Here is a 20,484-nt window from a genome sequence, read left to right as displayed (position 1 = left end):
CCTTCGGTTTATTCAAACACTACCCATTTACACATTTTTGGTTTTAAAAAAAAAAAAGACTGTTTTCTGCCTCTTGATGTTTTGAAGGGGACTTGTCTTTCGTATGCAGCCATGTGTTTTTTTTTTCCTTTGCCCCATCACCCCTGCAAGACGAAGAGATAGGCAAGTGTCTCTCTCTAGCCACTGGGGAGAGCTGGTTTGGAGTTCACTCTTTTTCGCAGTAAGATGAGTAAATTTGCTTTTGGCCAGAAAGGAGCAGGTGGTATATACACCAGCCTCTTCTGAGTGTACGCTGCTCTGTTCCCAGAAAGGCATCATAAAACGTGTATAGTTTGTGATGAGAGGAAGCTTGTACTATACCCAGGTAGCTGCAGGTGTCTTGTCCTCTCCACACTATAATGTCCCTTCTTTGGAGCATACAGAGACTTGTTCAGGTGACCATAGGGCAAAGAGGTGAGGCATTCTCTTTGGCTCAGCTAAAGACTGGGGGAGGGAGAAGACCTTGTACCTTAGGGTTTGGCCTCAAGCATGACTTGCTGCCTTCTAGGTTGGGGCAGGGAGGGGGCAGAAAACAAGACCATTGTTATCATTTACCTATTTTCCTTAATGCATTTATTCAGAGTTTTAGAGTTTAAAGGGAACAGTGTCATTGGCAATTGCAACTCGGCTATGTGTTTTTAAAATGTGTTTTCTTCTTGGACTCTTAATGCAAAATCTCTCTGCTTCAGCTGGTTCCTCTCATTCAAGAAAAACAACTGGCTCCAAAGCATCAGCTTCACCATCTACTTCCTCCACCTCATCTCGTCCCAAAGCTTCCAAGGAGGCAGTTTCTAGCAAAACGGGAACAGTGGGAATCACAAAGGGCAAGAAGAAAACTGGCAAGCAGCCAACGTCTCGACTGTCCTCAGAGGCAACCACTTCTGGCACATCTGACCTTAAAGGGGAGCCTTCGGAGACCAGGGTGGAGAGTCTCACACCCGAGCAGACTGTCCCTGGGGCCGAGGAGCAGACCACAGGCAAACCCAAGTCCTCAGTCCCTCCGCCCCCGGTGACTCCAGCGCCTCCCACCCCCGCCCCTTCTCTCCCTCTGGAGGAGCAGAGCACTGTGGCCTCGGACACCCCTGTCGTCCTGATCAGCAATGGAGCCGACCTCCCTGCCTTAGACCCAGGTCAGCTTCTCTGGACTGAAGAGGCGACAGACAGAACCACTGTCCACTCAGGCACTGGCATAAGTATTAGCAGAGAAAATGGAAAATGGTGAGTTGGAGCAAAAACCCCATATTCTGTCCATGTTACTATGCAGCTGGGAACTAAAGATCACTAACTCACTCTACTGGCAATGAAGGAACTTACTTTGGTTTCTTTTATAATGTAATCTAGTGAATGTTAGGTAAGCACACCTGTAATCCAATCATCAATTTATTTTTCTAATTGAAGTACAGCTGATTTCCAATGTTAATTTCAGGAGTACTGCAAAGTGATTCATATATATATATATATGTATGTATGTGTGTGTATATACATTATTTCTCAGATTTTTTCCCCTTATACGTTGAAAGATATTGAATATAATTCCCTGTGCTGTATAAATAGGTCCTTGTTGTTTAACTCTTTTATATATGGTAGTGTCTGTCTGTTAATCCCAAACTCTTAATTTATCCCTCCCTCCCCCTGCTATTCCCTTTGGTAACCATAGGTTTGTTTTCTCTGTCTGTGAGTCTATTTCTGTTTTATAAATAAGTTCATTTGTTTCATTTGTTTAGATTCCATATATAAGTGATATCATAGGATATTTGTCTTTATCTGACTTAGCCTGATAATCTCTAGGTCTATCCATGTTGCTGCAAATGGCATTATTTCATTCTTTTTGTGACTGAGGACTATTCCCTCATATATATAGATGTATGTGTACCGCATCTTCTTTACCATTCATCTGTTGATGGACGTTTAGGCTGTTTCCCTGCCTTGTATTGTAAATAGTGCTGCTGTGAGCATTGGGGTGCATGAATCTTGATTTTTCATAGCCCTGCCCCAGGAATGCCAGGGGCTGCAGGAGACAGTGGTCCTACTGACAGATAGACTTCAGACCTGTGGCTTCAAGGACAGTTAGAGTCTGCTCCATCAATACTCAGCAGTCCTTTTTCTTTTTCCTAAACAGTTTCTTCCTCTTGCCTTATAGTGATTATTTTAGATCTTTACCACTAGTGTCCAGATTGATCCACCCACTCTTGAAAACCATCTTCATTTCAACAAGTTGCTTAGCATTCTCCATCTCCAAGAAAATAAAGAGGATCAGAAAAGAACTCTTTTCCAACTCCTTTTCCTCCAACCTTAGAGTGATTATATTTCTTGCTTTCTCAATCCCCAACCCAGTTTAAGTGTTATCCTCTCTGAAGCCTTTTGATATTCATCCTGACAAAATGGGCTATTACATATACTGTGATAGTGCTTTTTTCCCCACAACTATGCGGCAGAACTGGGCTTTCCTGGTGAGTCAGTGGTAAAGAACCTGCCTTCCAGAAAGATCCTCTGGAAAAGGGCCTGGCAACCCACTCCAGTATTCTTGCCTGGAGAATCCTATGGACAGAGGAGCCAGGTGGACTATAGTCTATAGGGCCACAAAGAGTTGGACACGACTGAAGTGACTTAGCATCCACACACGCCAGTACAGGAGATGCAAGTTCGAGCCCTGGGTTGGGACGATCCCCTGGAGTAGAAAATGGCAACCTACTCTAGTATTCTTGCTTGGACAATCCCATGTTTAGAGGAGCCTTGGTAGGCTACAGTCCATGGGGTCACAATAGTCTGACATGACTTAGCAACTAAACATGAACAGCAACATGGGATAGAACTAACCACTGTGTCTTATTTACTTCTTATCTGCAGCAACCAGTACAAAATCTGGTATGACATAGGCATGACATCATCCAGTTTCCCAAGCCAGAATTCATCCTAGGGTGCTCATTCTCCTCTGCTTTCCAGATCTAATCACTCACAAAGTCCTATAAATTTTCTACTTAAAGATCAATAAGACACGTTAGCTCTCCTGTCCCTTGAGTATGAGGAGAAGACTGTCAGAGTGTAGTAGATGTTATTGCCAATTCTGTCTGGGAAAGCCTTGGAGATATCCAGTCTCTTCTAAGAACAATATCCAAATTCACTCTTTGTTTAATTTACTATTTCTCCTTTCCAAAAAAATCTTTGTCATGTTATACTTAAAAAAATAGTACATTAATTAAATTGATTTGGATCAAGAGACTCAAGTATCAACTTTAATTATTTAATTGCTAATAGTATTGACCTTCATCTATTGAAGACTTATTTGATGTCAGGAACTGCCACTTATTTAATTCACATCAGTTTCTCTTGAAGTATTTCTGTTTCATAGATGAAAAAACTGATGCCGAAAGAGGTAAGAGAGTTTGCCCAAGATCACCCAGGTAGGAAGTGACAGGATGCAAACCCAGAGCCACACATCAAATTCAGTTTTCTGTTGTTGTTCAGTAACTCGGTCGTGTCCAACTCTTTGTGACCCCATGGACTGCAGCACATCAGGCTTTCCTGTCCTTCACTATCTCCCAGAGATTGTTCAAACTCATGTCCATCGAGTTGATGATGCCATCCAACTGTCTCTTCCTCTGTTGCCCGCTTCTCCTCCTACCCTCAATCTTTTGCAGGATCAGGGTCTTTTCCAGTGAGTCAGCTCTTCACATCAGGTGACCAAAGTACTGGAGCTTCAGCTTCAGCATCAGTCCTTCCAGTGAATACTCAGAGTTGATTTCTTTTAGTATTGACTGATTTGATCTCCTTGCTGTCCAAGGGACTCTCAGAGTCTTCTCCAGCACCACAATTTGAAAGCATCGATTCTTTGATGCTCAGCCCTCTTTATGATCCAACTCTCACTCCATACATGACTATGGAATTTCATAAGTTTCCAAACACTTGCTTCTACTTCTTTTGCAGGTTCTTTTGCGTTTGTTTCTATCATTTTGGGTGCTATCATTCAACAGAAAGCCAAGGGAAGATAAATAAATGTTAATGTACAAATTATTGTTTTCGATATTTTAATAAATGATACAAAAAAGGATATATTGAAATGAATGCTTATGGTTTCCTGAATACTTCCAGCCCAGAGCAGATGTCTTCATTTAATTATTAGTGTTTGCTAACATCAGCATCAATTCCAGTCTTTAAAACAGAACAGTCATTGGACTGTATATTTTTTGCTTGCCTTCTATGTGCCAGGCAATGTACAAAGCACCAAAGATAAAAAAGTGGACAGGACATTATAATTAAGATTAGTTTTTACCTGGGCTTCCATGGCAGTCCAGGGGTTAAGATCTGCCCTTCCATAACAGGGGCTGTGGGTTTGATCCCTAGTCAGGGAACTAAGATCCTACATGCCGTGGTGCATGGCCAAAACAAAAAAAGATAAAAAAAAACAAAAAACAAAAAAAAAACAAAGCAAGATTAGTTTTTACCAAAATAATTAGGGAAGAAGATCGAATAATGGATTCACTATTCAGTATATAAAAAAATATATATATAAAATAACTCCTCAGATAGTCTCAAGCACTGAGAAAGCCCATTTCCAAAGGTGACCTGATTCTGTCCAGCTCACTAGCAGAATCATTTTAGGAAGGGCACTGTGCAGTGCTAAGCTTCATGCTGGAGGCTTAATACCCGTCTTCAGCCTGAGTACTTGGAGGATTGACAGACAAGAGAGGTGAGTATCTCTTCTCCATTTCCACTGGGACTGTGACCAGAGGGAGTGAGCTGAGAACATCATTAGACAACGAGGTATTTAGAATAGAGTTTCCTGTCAGTCGGGGTAACTATAATGCTTTCCTAGAAGAAGGCATGGAGATTTTCTTCTCTGTACATTCTTCAAAATTAAAAATTTAAATTACAGTTCATCCCACAGGGACAGTTTGTGTTTGCTTTTGAGTTAATGAGCTTGGAATAAGTAGTCTCTCAAATTTCCTTCCACATACTTTCTTCCGTTTTTAAGTGGAGATGTGAATTAGAATTTCTGGCTCTTCGTCTCTTGCTGTCCTTAGAACTCTCCCTCAGTTATGTTTAGTCAACGAATGTGTGAAAATTCTGTCATTTTATGAAGAGGCTTTTGTTGGGAATGCAAATGTGAACACTTTAAAGAAGACGAATGGCCCTGTATAAAAAGACCTACTTTTATCCACATAGTGCAGACTAGTAACTATTTGGTAGAGTTCTGTTTGTTGGTAGGTTCATTAGTGGTGTATAATTTTGGTGTAATGTAAAGCAGAAACTAAGACATCCATCTGAAGCCCATATCCAAGTGAGATTCAACTCTTTTATCCACAAACATTTATAGAGTTCACTGTATTTTACAGTGTGCCCAAGAAATGTAGGAGTAAAATAAGAGCCAAGTCATGAATTGACTGATAAAAATTTAGAGTAAAATATTTAATATTAAATTAAATATAATATATAGTATATCAACATAACATATTATTAGGTATGAGTTTTAACTCATACCTAATAACATCACATTTGATAGGTAGACTGTGAATCTTAATAACATAACATTTGATAGAGTTTTGAGTCGGGGTTGTAGACTGGACTTGCCACCTTGTTTGGGCAGCTCGTTTATGGCATTCTTGGATTCCATGAACTATACATTACCTGCCATCCTTATACTAGAGAACATGGGTCTCCCCTCCACACAGGCCCATGGCCTGTTAGGAACCAGGCCACACAGCAGGTGGTGAGCAGCAGGTGAAGCCTCACTTCGATTCATGGAAAAACTGTCTTCTGTGAAACTGTCCCCGGAGCCAAAAAAGCTGGGGACTTCTGCTGTAGAACAGTGGTTAAGTTGTCAATGTAGGCAGAAGTCTTAAAAAACTGCAAAGCATTATAAAACGCAAATAATAAGATTAAAATAATCAGTATCATGATAAATTAATGAACAGTGATATGAACAAATGCTAGGACTCATTCCTGAGGTAGCTTTGTTCTGCTCCTCAGAATGTGTTCATAGTTGGCGTATCTTTTTAATGCGCTTCAGTCACCACCGTGGCAGCCTCTCCAAGCAAGAAGGGCGTCCAGTGGCAGTACACTAGAAATCCAGACTGAACAAGTGTTTCCACAAAATAAATCTTCTCGTATTTAAAGTGAGATGTCATACTTTGGAAGCAAAATGGTAGTTTCTCAGAAAAGTAACCATAAGATTACTGTATGATTCTGCAATACTACTTCTGTGTGTGCATGCTTAGTCGCTTCAGTTGTGTTTGACTGTTTGCGCCCCTATGGACTGCAGCCTGCCAGGCTCCTCTTTCCATGGGATTGTCCAGGCAAGAACACTGGAGTGGGTTGCCGGGCTCTCCTGCAGCGGATCTTGCTGACTCAGGGCTCAAATTCACATCTCTTGCACTGAAGGTGGATTCTTTACTGGCGAGTCACAGCCCTCTTCTGTGCATATAACCAAAAAATTTGAAAGCAGATACTCAAACAGATATTTATACACCAATGTCCATAGATGTGGGAAGATCCCCTGGAGTAGGTAATGGCAACCCACTCCAGCGTTTTTGCCTGGAAAATCCCGTGGACGGAGGAGCCTGGTGGGCTACAGTCCATGGGCTCGCAAAGAGTCAGACACGACTGATCGACTGAGCACACACGCACATCCATAGCTGCATCATTCACATCAACCGAAAGTTAGAAACAACCCACGTGTCCAGAGAAGGATGAATTGATAAACAAAATGTGACATATACATATGGTGGAACACTATGCAGCTTTGAAAAGGAAGGACATTCTGACACATGCTACAACACGGAGGAACTTTTAAGACATCCTAAGTGAGTGTAAGTCAGACACAAAAGGACAAGTGTTGCATAATTTCAAGTAAGGAAGCACCAAAGACAGATTTGTAGAGACAGAAGGTAGAATGGCGGTTGCCGTGAGTTAAGGGAGGAGGAATGGACACTTACTGTTTAAGGGGCACAGTTTGAGTTTGGGAAGATGAAAAACTGGAGATGGACGTTGGTGATAGCTGCAACAGGATGAATATACGTAATGCCACTGAACTCAACACTTCAAAGTGGTGACAATGGGAAATTGTATGCTTTCTGTATTTTATACAATTAAAGAGGAAATTTCATATTTCCTCACTTGGAAACAAGAATTTTTGGCTGTTGGATTTTCCTAATAAGTTTAAAATTGACTATTTCAGGCTTATCAACCACAAAGTAGAATTTTCAATCCTTTAGAGTCTGACAAAGCTTACCTGTTTTTATCATTCAAACAACTATTTTAAAAATTGTTTTTTGCCGTGTGAACCACAAGCACATGTTTTGCACTAAATGGTCGTTCAGAAGTGTGACGTCCAAATTTGGATTCTTCTTTTTATATCAGAAAGCAGTGTGGGGAGCTTCTGTATCTTAAAATGAAGATTGCATTGTTTCTGATGTGATATGTTTTTGATGTAAAGTATTTTTAAAATTCTAGTCTGTGAAATTGCCAAGCTTTGTATATTTATAGTAACTTGAAGTCAGAAACTTTTATCAAGCTAAATAATAGAAACTCATTGCATCCTTACATACCATCTTTCTTCTAGATAGGCCACTTAGCTTTCACATTTTCCATCTTGTATTGTTAATATAATCCTCAGTTCAGTTCAGTCACTCAGTCATGTCTGACTCTTTGCGACCCCATGAATCATAGCACACCAGACTTCCCTATCCATCACCAACTCCCAGAGTTTACCCAAACTCATGTCTATCAAGTCGGTGGTGCCATCCAGCCATCTCATTCTCTGTCATCCCCTTCTCCTCCTGCCCCCAATCCCTCCCAGCATCTTATGGTAATGTTAATATCATATAATATGACAGACAGTTTTATAAATGGAGAAATGAAGCACAGAGAAGATATATAGTTTTTGACTGTTAGTACACTGGCTGTGACGAAAAAATAGGATTAATTCACATAGCAGTTGAAGATGATGTACTTTTCTGTGGCAGGAGCCTTCTAGGTGCTGGGCTGCAAAACAAGATGAGTCCTCCTTGTCAAGGAACTTTGCAGGGTTGGGGAGGCAGACTGAGATGCGTGTGCTAAGCGCGCCAGTGGTGGGGGTCTTCAGGTCACCATGGGAGCAGGGAGAGGGAGGCAAGGAACTAGTTTGATGGGCAGTGAAATATTCCTCGGGGAGTTGAGTCTTTAACCTAGACCGGGAAGGATAAGTCGGAGTTACAGACTCAAGAAAAAGTACAAAGTCAAGTATCTAAGCGCTTCTGGCTAATTGTTCTTTCCACTGAACCTCCCTAAGGCTAGGGAAAAATACATTTTCAAAATACAGTTTTACAGTATTCACATACTAAATGTATTGGTCACTACCTGGTCAATCCTTTTCATTTGTCAGATGAGACTAAAACCTTGAGAATTAAGGAATGCAGTACTGTTGCCCTTTCAGCGACTTTAGCTGGCTGATGTCTGCTTTCTCCTTTCACACCCAAAGGATGCTTATGAAACTAGAGCTCTGTCTCCTGTGTTGGCATCATCCTCGAGGGTTGCTCTGAGCTTCACACCACCCCCATGTGTCTGTGCCTTTCACAGCTTCGCCACCAAAGACGAGCTGGGGAAGGCAGCGCCTCGGCTCCTGACTCCTGGGCTGATGGGAGAATCTTCAGAGGACGAAGGCCAAAGGGAATACCAGGCCAATGACTCCGACTCTGACGGACCTATCTTGTACACCGATGACGACGACGACGAAGAAGATGAGGACGAGGACGGCAGTGGAGAAAGTAAGACTTTTCAAGAGGGAGGGAGGGAGGAGAGTCCACGGTGGCCAGAAACAGTCACATTCTGAAAAAACAAAAGCGTCATCAGGAACCAGACACCTGATGCTTTCTTTCTCCTCATCTGCCCTTCTCAAATTAGAAATGTGTATCTTCTGAAGTGTAGGTGTAGATGACAGACCTTTCTGAAAGATGATTCCACAGGGCAGAGGGGTGAGGGAAACAGTCTATGAGGCCAGTATGCCTATTTGAACTTGTCTAAAATGTCAGACGACAGAGGCCTTTCTCAGGTTGGTCAGAGATGACCCTTCTACCCTGGGACCTTTCTTGAATAATGAGCATCAACGGGGATTCTCTGGATTACTCATGGGAGGTGTTTGAGAATTTCACTCACTTTTATACTGTGGTTTAAAATGAGGAGTGAGTCAAGAATGACTAATACCTTTTAAGAACTAAAAGCAGTCACTCAGTCATAATAATAAAATGGTATGCTTTCTAAGAAGGAATGATAGTAAAGTGGATAAGGCCAACCATGTACATATAACTTAGGCAACTGGAAGCATGCTGTTCTTTAAAAAAGAACTTTTTTAAAAGGATGACTTTTAAAAAAGTCATCCTTCTGAGAAGGATGACTTGGGAGGGATTCACTATGGGATTTACAGTTTATGAAAAGTTATTAATATATTCATGATTAAATAGCAGTTTGTCAAATTCCTTCTAGTTTGTACTGAACAATAAAAAAGATCATTATTGAACAACAATAAAATCAAGCAACAGCAAAAATCATTGTCATCCTTTGGTGTTTACTATCTTCTGAGATATCAGGGATTCTTGGGTAATTTAGGATTAAAACACTGGTATGGAAGATAGGGGCCTCCCAGGTGGCCCTAGTGGCAGAGAACCCGCCTGCCAATGAAGGAGACAGAAGAGACACAGGTTCAGTCCCTGAGTCGGGAAGATCCCCTGGAGGAGGAAATGCCAACCCACTCCAGTATTCTTGCCTGGGGAATCCCATGGACAGAGGAGCCTGGCAGGCTATAATCCATGGGTTCACAAAGAGTCAGAGACAACTGAAGTGACTTAGCACACATGCGTGCATCGAAGACAGACTTCTTTTGGTGTGGTTTTCTGAGTGAAAGGAGGAAAAGAGAAGACAAAGATTTACTATACAAAATAAGCAAGGAGGCTAGGTTTTTAAGACTTGAAAAAGAAAAGGGTATTATGCATTCAGTGATTTCCATGATATGCTGTCTCAGCAGAATAAACTTCAGATTCCACTGTCTGGTTCTATGGACAGAGGAGCCTGGTAGGCTGCAGTCCATGGAATCCAAAGAGTCAGACACGACTGAGCAACTTCATTCATCATCACTGGCCAAATGATGAGGTGATAGTTGCAGGTTTTTTCAGAGTTTCCCAACATTTTTCAGAACATTAAAAAACAAACAGTTTTTAGTTTTTCAACATGAATTGCATCTAACGCGAAACTTTTTTTTACTTTACGTTAATTGAAGCTCTGCTCTTGCATGTGGATAAAGAATTTGGTCTGGCTCTGTTTAAAAAGCCTCTGCCATGTGTAACCTGAGGGCCACTTGTTAAAAGCCTTTCTCTGCGCTTCTGCCTTTTCCAATCCTCAGGTGCTTTGGCAAGCAAGATACGACGAAGGGACACTCTTGCTATCAAACTTGGCAACAGACCGTCTAAGAAGGAATTAGAGGACAAAAACATCTTGCAGTGCACATCTGAAGAAGAGAGGCAGGAAATCCGACAGCAGATTGGAACCAAGCTCGTCAGGTAATTGCTGACGTTTGGGAAGAGCTCTGATGAGTTCTTACTTTTCCCTCTCCTGCAATTCCCTGCCTGACTGAGATCACTGTGAATTCCTCATAGAAGGGCATACTTGGCCTCTCTGATCTTTTAAAGTTGGTCTTTGATGGTAAATCACTCAATGAGCCTGCCTTTAAAAAAATAATAATAATAATACTGTTTTTTATTTTTTAATTTTTTTGGCCATGCCCTGTAACATATGGGATCTTAGTTCCCCAAGAAAGTGACGTCTCTCAGTCATGTCCGACTCTTTGTGACCCCATGGACTGTAGCCTACCAGGCTCCTCCGTCCATGGGATTCTCCAGGGAAGAGTACTGGAGTGGGTTGCCATTTCCTTCTCCAGGGGGTCTTCCCGACCCGGGGATCGAACCCGGGTCTCCCACATTCCAGGCAGATGCTTTAACCGCTGAGCCACCAGGGAAGCAACCAGGGATCAAACTCATGCCCCCTGCAGTGGAAGCTTGGGGTCTTAACCAATGAACCATCAAGAAGTCCAAGGCACCTACTTATTGGTCTAGCTAGCCAGTTGGCTTTGAGGTCGCCAAAGCCTGATCCAAGTAGGGACAGGCTCTTTCTATAAAGGACCAGTTAGTAAATATTTTAGGCTTTGTTGGCCAGACAGTCCCTGTTGCAGCTGCTGGACTGTGCTGTTGTAGCATGGAAGCAGCCATAAACAACACAGAAATGGATGAGTGCGCCTACGTTCCAAGAAAACGTTCTTCACCAAAACAGGCAACAGGCCACATTTGGCCTGACACCCATAGTTTGCCCATCTCCTGGTCTGATTCATGGACTCCCTAACACTGCTGTGATTGCCACAAGGTTCTGTCCTGGGGGCAGTGAGATGATAGAAATATTAGTTAGTGTCAGTGGCCAATTACATCCAAGTCAGGGAACCATAGCCCCTAAATGAAAACTTCCCACTTTTTACTCCAAATAAATGGTCTCTGCCTGCACTTCCTGCTTTTAGCCATTGTAGGATGTCTACTTTGCCACTTGTGTCTTTGGGAGCCCATGTAATTGGCAGGTTTTTTTTTTTAAATTATTATTTTTATTGGAGTTATTTTATTGGCGTTATTTATTTTATAATTGCTTTGCAATGTTGTGTTAGTTTCTGCTGTACAACAAAGTGAATCAGCCATGTGAATACATATATCCCCACCCTCTTGGTCCTCCTTTCCACCCCATTTCCCCCATCCGACCCCTCTAGGTCATCACAGCACCAAGCTGAGCTCCCTGTGCTGAACAGCAGCTTCCCACTAGCTATTTTACACATATTAGTGTATATATCCTAATCTCCCAGTTCGCCCCACCCTCCCCTTCTCCTCCTGTGCCCACGTGTCTGTTCTCTACGTCTGCATCTCTGTTCCTGCCCTGGAAATAGGTTCATCCGTACTGTTTTTCCAGATGCCACATGTATGCGTAACTGGCAGTTTTAACAGCAGTGAGTGCTGAAGTTCTCCTTTTTATTATTAATATAAGCTTATTTGAGTATTATTTTGCTACCTGCCCTCACGCTGCAAAAAAAAAAAAAAACAGGTTGCATCAATTAGGGAGAAGGGAACAGTCTGAACCACCAGACAAGATTTGGAGGTGGGAGAGAAGTCCCCCCTTTGCTTGAGCGTGGGAGATTTCTATGACTGTGATGTACCTGCAGGGTTGGCCGTGAGGGTTCCAGAAGCCGTAATCTGTTTTACAGATTGGGGCCAAGCCCAGCGCTTATGCTGGTAAAATCAATGGTACACTGAAGCCGTGGATCCTAGCGAGCACTTAATACCATTAAGTATTTTTCATTAAGTTAAATTATTATGTATCCCTTAAATTGGTAAAACACTTTTAAACATTGAACCCAATGTCAGCAACTTTATGAAAAAATAGACATGTCTACATTGCTCTAGTTCAGTGATTCTGAAGAGCGACTTAATATGAGAAAATAATTCTAAAGCAGTATTTCTTTACATGATAATACTAACTGGAAGGCTTTATACAAGAAGGAAATAATCCAACCAAGGGGAGAAAAAAAAACACAACGCTGTATTTTACGAAGATATTTATTTCAAGGGTATTTATAGCAGTGACAAATTAAAACAGACCCCAAACACTCCAAGGCAGGGACTGATGAAGAACACTGTGAGAAGTTGACACCATGAAACAACCATGTTGCTGTTGTTCAGTTGCCCAGTGGTGTCCAAGTCTTTTCGACCCCATTGACTGCAGCTCACAACCCTCCCTGTCCCCATCATCTCCCGAAGTTTGCCCAATTGCATCGGTGATGCCACCCAGCTATATCGTACTCTGACACCCTCTTTTCCTTCCACCCTCAATCTTTCCCAGCATCACGGACTTTTCCAGTGAGTTGACTGTTTGCATCAGATGACCAAAATACTGGAGCTTCAGCTTCAGCATCAGTCCTTCCAAAGCGTATTCAGGGTTGATTTCCCTTAAGATTGACTGGTTTGATTTCCTTGCTGTCCAGGGGACTTTCAGGATCTTCTCCAGCACCACAGTTCTAAGGCATCAATTTTTTGGCATTCTGCCTTCTTTATGGTCCAACTCTCACAACCATACATGACTGGGAAGACTGCAGCCTTCACTACACGGACCTTTGCTGGCAGAGTAACGTCTCTGCTTTTCAACACACTAAGTGCCATAGCTTTCCTGCCAAGAAGCAATCGTCTTCTGATTTCATGGCTGCTGTCACTGTATGCAGTGATTATTATCTTTATGATGATAAGTTCTTTAATGTTTAATTTAATAGATGTATAATTTATGTGGGGTTCCTCTGATAGCTCAGTTAGTAATGAATCAGCCTGCAATGCAGGAGACCCTGGTTCAATTCCTGGGTCGGGAAGATCCCCTGGAGAAGGGATAGGCTATCCACTCCAGTGTTCAGTGTTCTTGGCCTTCCCTTGCAGCTCAGCTGGTAAAGACTCTGTCTGCAATGTGGGAGACCTGGGTTCGATCCGTGGGTTGGGAAGATCCCCTGGGGAAGGGAAAGGCTACCCATTCTAATATTCTGGCCTTGAGAATTCCATGGACTATTGCAAACAGTCAGACACGACTGAGTGACTTTCACTTTTTGGGGGGCTTTGCTAGTAGCTCAATTGGTAAAGAATCTGCCTGCAATTCAGGAGACCTGGGTTCGATCCATGGGTTGGGAAGATCCTCTGGAGAAGGAAATGTCAACCCACTCCAATACTCTTACCTGGAGAATTCCATGGACAGAGGAGCCTGGTGGGCTACGGTCCATGGGATCACAAAGAGTCAGACATGACTGTGTGACTAGCTTTCACTTTTTCACTTTCATAATTTATTTAGAACCATTGTAGAGGGATAAAGAACCAGGAGCCTTTAATAATTTATGAGATTTCAGTAGGTGAAGAGGGAGAGAAGGGCATTCCAGATAAAGAAAGTCCATAAGCAAAAGAAGAACAGTGTCTTATGGGGGACCATATAGTACAGATATGTAATATAGGATACATGAATGGCACAAAATTTGGCTGGCATAGATTTTCACTGGGGCTTTCTGTGGGCTCACATATTAAATGAATTTCAGGATGGCTCTAATGAAGATTAAATGTTAAACTTTTTAATGAGCTATTCAAAATAGCATTGATTTTAATTCTTCATATCATTTCTATACAGCCGTAAACAGAGTTGACAGTATCTTGTATTAAGATTGCCTTTAATGTATATTTAATTTGCACAAATTCAGTCTACATCCAGAGGAAGTTTTTGTCAGTGATTAACAATAAATTAATAATGTAAGTAAGACCGAGACCAAGGGTTATTAGGATATTGAGCTCTTATGTATAAATGGTTAGGTACTAATCCCAACTGAGCCTCGCTTTTCTGGAAGGTAGATGGGAAGGGCTTATGTAGCCTGAGATAACTTTACATGCATTGCAAAATTATTTGAGATCCCAAAGCAGTGTTTTCCTGAAAACACTGTACAATGTAGATTGATCATCTCATGAGTTGGTATGAACCCTTGAGCAGCAGCCTTTTCTTAGATTCTAATGATCTGTATGTTAATTAGGATACAGGCTAAGCTGATCTGAAAGAAACTGTTAGTTGCTCATTCATGTCTGACTCTGCAACTCTATGGACCGTAGCCTGCCAGCCTCCTCTGTCTATGGGATTTCCCTGGCAAAAACATTGGAGTGGGTAGCCATTTCCTTCTCCAGGGCATCTTCACGACCAGGGATTGAACCTGAGTCTCCTGCTCTGTAGGCAGATTCTTTACCATCTGAACCACCAAGGAAGCCCCTTAACTGAGACCGAAAAGTGCCGTGGTCCAAGCAAGGCACTTTGATGTGTTTGTTTCTTTTTCACTCGCAGTGTAGAGGGAGGTAGGCTGTCCAGTGTGGGTGGGGTACGCAGCTTCTGGCAGTCAGACAGGTTCCCAGGTTCCTTCCATCTTGTTGCTCTTCCGTCTCCATGATAGCCTCATCTGTATAATCCGAGCTGGCCCACATGACCATGTTCAAGTTCTGGCCTGTGGAAGAAGGAAAGAGAGAGAAGGGAATACACTCCCAGTCATTTTAAGGGTAAAAAGCAGACGTTACAAACACCACTTCTGCTCACATCCCAGATCACAAGAACTCAGTCACGTGACTGTACCTTGCCACTGGGGAGGCAGAAATTTATAGTTGTGTGTTTAGCTAAAACTCTGGGAGTTCTGCTTCTAGACAAAAGAAGGGAGGATGTGTAGTTAGCAGTCTTAGCCACAATCTTCAGTCTCCAAACTAATGGAAAGGAGGCTTTTATTCTGTAGGCTTAAAAGTGGATTTTTGTGAAACGTTTCTGGTGATCCAGTGGTAAAAAATCTGCCTTGCAGTGAAGGGACTTGGGTTCAATACTTGGTCAGGGAACTAAGATTCCACAAGCTGTGGAGCAGCTAAGCCTGCACACCACAGCAAAAAAAATCCCCCATGACTAAATTAACATCCCATGTGCCACAACTAAGAGCTGCCACAATCAATCAAATAAATAAATAATTTTTAAATGGACTTTTGTTTCTCAAAACATGAAAAAAATGCAGCTTTGCTTGTTGCTTTATTTTGCATCTCCCACTAAGGGGACCTTGTTTGTAACCTGCCATGTATCTGTTTTGTCATCATAGGAGACTTAGCCAGAGGCCCACCACTGAAGAATTAGAACAGAGAAATATCCTGAAGCGTGAGTATCATGTACTACACAGTGAATTCCTTGTGTAACCATGAACAAGCTCCCTCTAGAGACGATCCATTTATCAACAGGGAACCTTAATATATTTATTCACAAATGATTGAAATGACCCATTTAGATCACATTTTAATACAATTATTTATTTGTCATGTTAAAAATAATTTCTTGAAGTATGAATTTAATTTTATGGCTTGAAGCCTGATATCCCCCACAGCAATTGTGGTTGTGACATTTGTTTTTAAAAAGCATGAAATATATTCCATGTATTCTTTCACCCAGATACTAAATAGAAGAAAATGCTTTAGTGTGCTTGCAACTAAATGTCAAAGAAAAGGCCTAAGAATCCACAAGGAAATAAACATTCCTATATTATTATTAATAATACAGTTTATTGCCAGGTTTAACAAATGACTCCATTTAAAACAGAATTTTGGGAAAAGGAATTTTTCAATCCATTTCATTTTCCTTTGTTATGATAACACTTATTTCCCTCCTGGGTTATTTATAATTTTTCAGCTCCTAAGGAGTTCTCCATTCATTTTCCTACGTCATCTTCCCATTCCTTTTCCCCCTTTATTTTCTTTGACTTCACTTTTTACTCATCAGTCTGGTCGTATTTACGTTACTGGAGTTCATATGTTGAAGCTATAAAATGAATAGAAGCAGCTTGTCCTGCTGTAGTGGATCGATGTGGTTACTAACCACAGTGAGTTAAGTAATGGATATTTTTAAATTGAGCCTAGCTGTAGTTTTATATATTATTAGCCCAGTTTCAAAAGAGCTTTTTATTGTATGAAATATCAAAGAGTAGGGCTGGGCAGAACTCCAGAGAGTACTGTAATAGTAATGAGTCGCCAGTGTGTGGGAAATCTTTTTCAACCAGGCTTTTAGAGTCAAGTTGGCCTGTCTGGATGATCCCCATTCTCCAAGTGAGTTGTTTTCTTTCCCAAAGGAAAAGAAAGATTTTTTTAACAGCATATGTATTCTACAGTTGCTTTTGCTAAGAAAACCTAACTATGAAGACTGTCTATGAGGTTCTTTCCTTGGGAGGGTTTCTTTCTGGCTGTGAGCATAACTGAAATGGAACCCAAGGACTTAAATGACCATCAGTGTGTAGAGGAGCCAGTTTGGAGATGGAAAAAGTCACGACTAGATAAGAAAAAAAAAAAAAGTGTGTTTAGCTTTCTGAGGAAGAAGAATGAACGCAACGTCTAATTTTGACAACAAACCTAAACCAAAAAGACTCATGGCTTTTGATAATAGGTTCCTGGGAAATATTGATTGAATTAAATTGTAGATAAGCTCAAATGTAGTCCATAAGCTCCTGAAACCCAGAGTGTGTCTTATTGGCTGCCTGATGCAATACCTAGAGAAAAAAAAAAAGAGTGAATTCTGGGTAATTCTTTCCTGCTCCTGGGAGACAGACTGTGCCAAACCACATTGGTGTTTGGTTATTTGAGGAACTGTTTCATAGATCTAGAAATTTATCACACACTGATCTTAAGTGCTGTCTTGGCATTTATACTCCATTTTCCTGGAGGTTCAGGAAAGAGTGAAACGCCAAAGTCAACTTCAGATTTGACTCCAGCCCTTTTTTTTAAACTTCCTTCTTAGTTTGTCTGTGCATGCTTATTCTGGAAACAAAAGACACGTTTCCAGTCTATAGAGGATGATAAATGGCTTATGATCTCCTGACACAATATTGTGTGGCCAAGGGAAGCAGAAAAGAGAACTGGTGGAGGTCGCCCAGAACATTCTTCTGAGCAGTCCCACGGAAACGGATGGCTTCATTTTCCCATTCTCTTTCCTCCTCTACTTTCCTTGACTTTACTTTTTACTCACCAGTCAGGTCATATTTATGTTCTTCCATGCAGATTACTCTTGTTTGTTTCATCTCCAGCTTTTTGTTCAAAAGAAATATGACTATCAATTTGAAGAAGTGTGTGTGTGTGGTGTGGTTTTTAAGGATACATACTTAACTGGGTCATTCTTTCTTGACACATTAGGAAACTAATTCACAGCATAAAACATTCAACAGTTCTCAAATCCAAGCCTGTCACTAGTTCCAACATGAATCAAATGGCACACAACGCTCATGGCTTTAATCAGAGACCACAGGACAAATTTTATTTCTTAGTATCATTCCCAGTATCACACCTAACTTGATCTCTTTCTTATTTTAGTGCATCTAGGGTTTTTTTTAATATATATATATTTAAGTTAGATTTTAGTACTAGTTTCTTAATATTGTTAAAATAGAAAGCAACTTTTGGTGCTTGAAAGGTCAGCTTTTGCTTCTCAGGAAAAGAGATGTTCATGGGACACCTTTGACAGAGTAGGGATAAAATATTCAGATCTTCTTATACTATTTAGTTATGACTATAATTCCAGCTCAATCTTCCGTAGAAAAAACATGTGTTAAGTCATTGAGTTCTACATGTGTTTTTCCCTGGCATTTTGTTATGAAATTTTTTAAGCATACAGAAAAGTTGAAACAATTTTACAGTAATATCCATGTATCTACTATCTGTATTCTACCATTAACATCTTACTTTGTCACACATCTGTCCATCTGTGGAGTCATTTTGTTTTTGGATGCATTTCAAAGGAGGTTTATTACTGCATTCTTGTTTGTTAACAAAACCCATATAGAAACTTGTAAAACAGCACAAAGTGAAAACAATCTTACAAAAAAATGTTTAGCTTTTTTTGAAGCCATCTTGTCTGAGTTGGTGAAGAGTATCATCACACTCAGTTGCTGGCACTTGGCTGCTTTTCTGTTTCTCTTTTTAGCTCATCCATATGAGGTTCAGGGCAGCACTTGGAGGGCAGATTTCCTGCAGTGCTCACTGCTGTTCAACTGCATGCATTGTTTGTGTGTTTATGGCAAGTGCTTTCTGCGGCTGTTCTGATATCTGCCGCTTTCTAGTCTGATGAGCTGCTGAGGGCAAGAGTTGTCAGTGAGCCAGGAGCTTCCTTCATGAGCATTCTTCCAGTCTGTTTAAAGTGACATGTTTACATCCTACTTTATAATTAACCCTCTAATAATTTTTTTTTAAGTTCTAGAAACTTGGTGAATTTTTTCAAACTAAGTTTAAGGTTTAATTTTGACTCTTTGTAAAAAATTTAACAATGACTATTTTAACACATTCAGAGGAAGAATCACATTAGCCTTCTTCCACATCTCACCCTCTTCCTCTAATTTCTTTAGAAACATAATTTCAGAAATGGGAAATGTAAGGAAGTCAGTTCCTGATGTTAGAGAGGAATTCCCAATTGGTATATAAAGTCCTGTGTATTTAACTAACTACAGTTGGCCCTTCTTTTTTTAAAAATATCACTGGCTGACACCTAGATGTGCAGTGTGCTTCATAGAGCAGAATTAGGTAATAGTCTCTTCAAGGAAATGAAATTTTATATGTTTAATGAAAACTGGGGCATCTGTTAGCTTTGAGTCATATTAGATAACGAGTATTTTGTCTTCGAAAAGTACTTTTGAAAATTGTAGCATAATCATTATATAGGAAGGATGACTAAAAAGGTTTTAATGATTATAATTTTTTTCTTAAAATCATCAAATGCCTAACCTTGTAAAGCCCTCGTTTGGATCATGTGAACCACAAGTTTGGTGTTTGTCTGTTACAAGTAATTTACAACCCACATGCCTTATCCAACTCGTAAAGTATTTGACCCTAAGGATGTATTTTAAGGATATAAAAGGATATATATTTTGTGAAGCAGTTAGAAAAACCTACAGTATTTTCAGAAGAAATCTGAATTATAATCAAATTTTATTTGGCTCTCTCAGACACTTAATGAAAACATACTAACTAGCCATATCTTGTCTTACAAGGTGATTTCAGTTTATGTCCACTCTCTGTCTAAATAACCAGACAGATCGTCCTCTTTCTTATGAATTAAAACTAGTATTTCAGAAGAATGTCAAAACTTTTCCCTGTCCAGATAAGTAAAATTAATAGAGAATTTAGCATGCTCAGCAAGCAAATACAAATGTTGCAATATTGAATACTGATATTATATTCACAGTAAAAACAGTCTTAACAGTAAGAAGTCTATTTGAATTTTAAAAATTGTAGAGGAGACTTTTTCAGCTCTTTGGTTGAGCCTTTATATTAAATGTGAATTTCCTTCAGTAGAACTCATTATGGCACTTTCTAAAAGATAATCTTTTGTAAGCATTGGTATCCGAGAATCTGTGCTCACTTACCAAACAAATAATGAGCTACAGGAAGCAACCAAGAGAAGTTCATCAAGTAGCAAGCATTAAATCCTGAGCAGTGTTTATTTCTTTTAAAGTTCTGGACATTTTTTTCTTAATCCCATCTGTTGGACAGCATTCATTTGAATTGGCCATTAAATTGTACTACTTGGTGAAGCACTGGATAAAGAGAAGACTTTGGAAAGTTAGAGTCACAAGAAAATAAATCATCCGCATCAACCGAACACCATAACCCCATTCAGAACATTCTGGTTTGAAAGCAAAATCCAAAGAAATGATTATATTCTGCTTCTATGGAAATCAAAGCAAAAAAATCAAGTATTTTGCTTGGATTTGAATGGAAATCAGCAACTCAGACATGCATCAGATGGTTTTAATTTGTTCTTTTGATGTGATTCAGATTTTCACATGAAGGCCAGATCCAGTAATACATTTTTATCTGAATTCAGATAGAT

The 20,484-nt window shown here is 40.4% G+C and overlaps 1 protein-coding gene and 1 non-coding gene across 4 annotated transcripts in view; one reads left to right on the top strand and one right to left on the bottom strand.

Moving 5' to 3' along the window:
- PHACTR2 (phosphatase and actin regulator 2) overlaps positions 1-20,484 on the top strand; it is a 297,414-nt gene that overhangs the window by 245,107 nt on the left and 31,823 nt on the right. For all 3 annotated transcript variants that reach the window (XM_025294444.3, XM_025294442.3, XM_006075193.4), the window contains 4 exons: positions 729-1,257; positions 8,593-8,780; positions 10,409-10,565; positions 15,725-15,780. In XM_025294444.3, coding sequence (XP_025150229.3) covers positions 729-1,257; positions 8,593-8,780; positions 10,409-10,565; positions 15,725-15,780 — 930 coding nt within the window. The remainder of the gene's footprint in view (positions 1-728; positions 1,258-8,592; positions 8,781-10,408; positions 10,566-15,724; positions 15,781-20,484) is intronic.
- Positions 10,949-11,020, bottom strand: TRNAS-GGA. The gene has a single exon. It is a non-coding gene; the product is annotated as a tRNA-Ser (tRNA).

Source organism: Bubalus bubalis, chromosome 10, assembly GCF_019923935.1.
Source record: "Bubalus bubalis isolate 160015118507 breed Murrah chromosome 10, NDDB_SH_1, whole genome shotgun sequence".
In the NCBI taxonomy this organism is placed as follows: Eukaryota; Metazoa; Chordata; class Mammalia; order Artiodactyla; family Bovidae; genus Bubalus; species Bubalus bubalis.
Note: the sequence above shows the minus strand (reverse complement) of the source record. Positions and strands in the feature narration are given on the sequence as shown.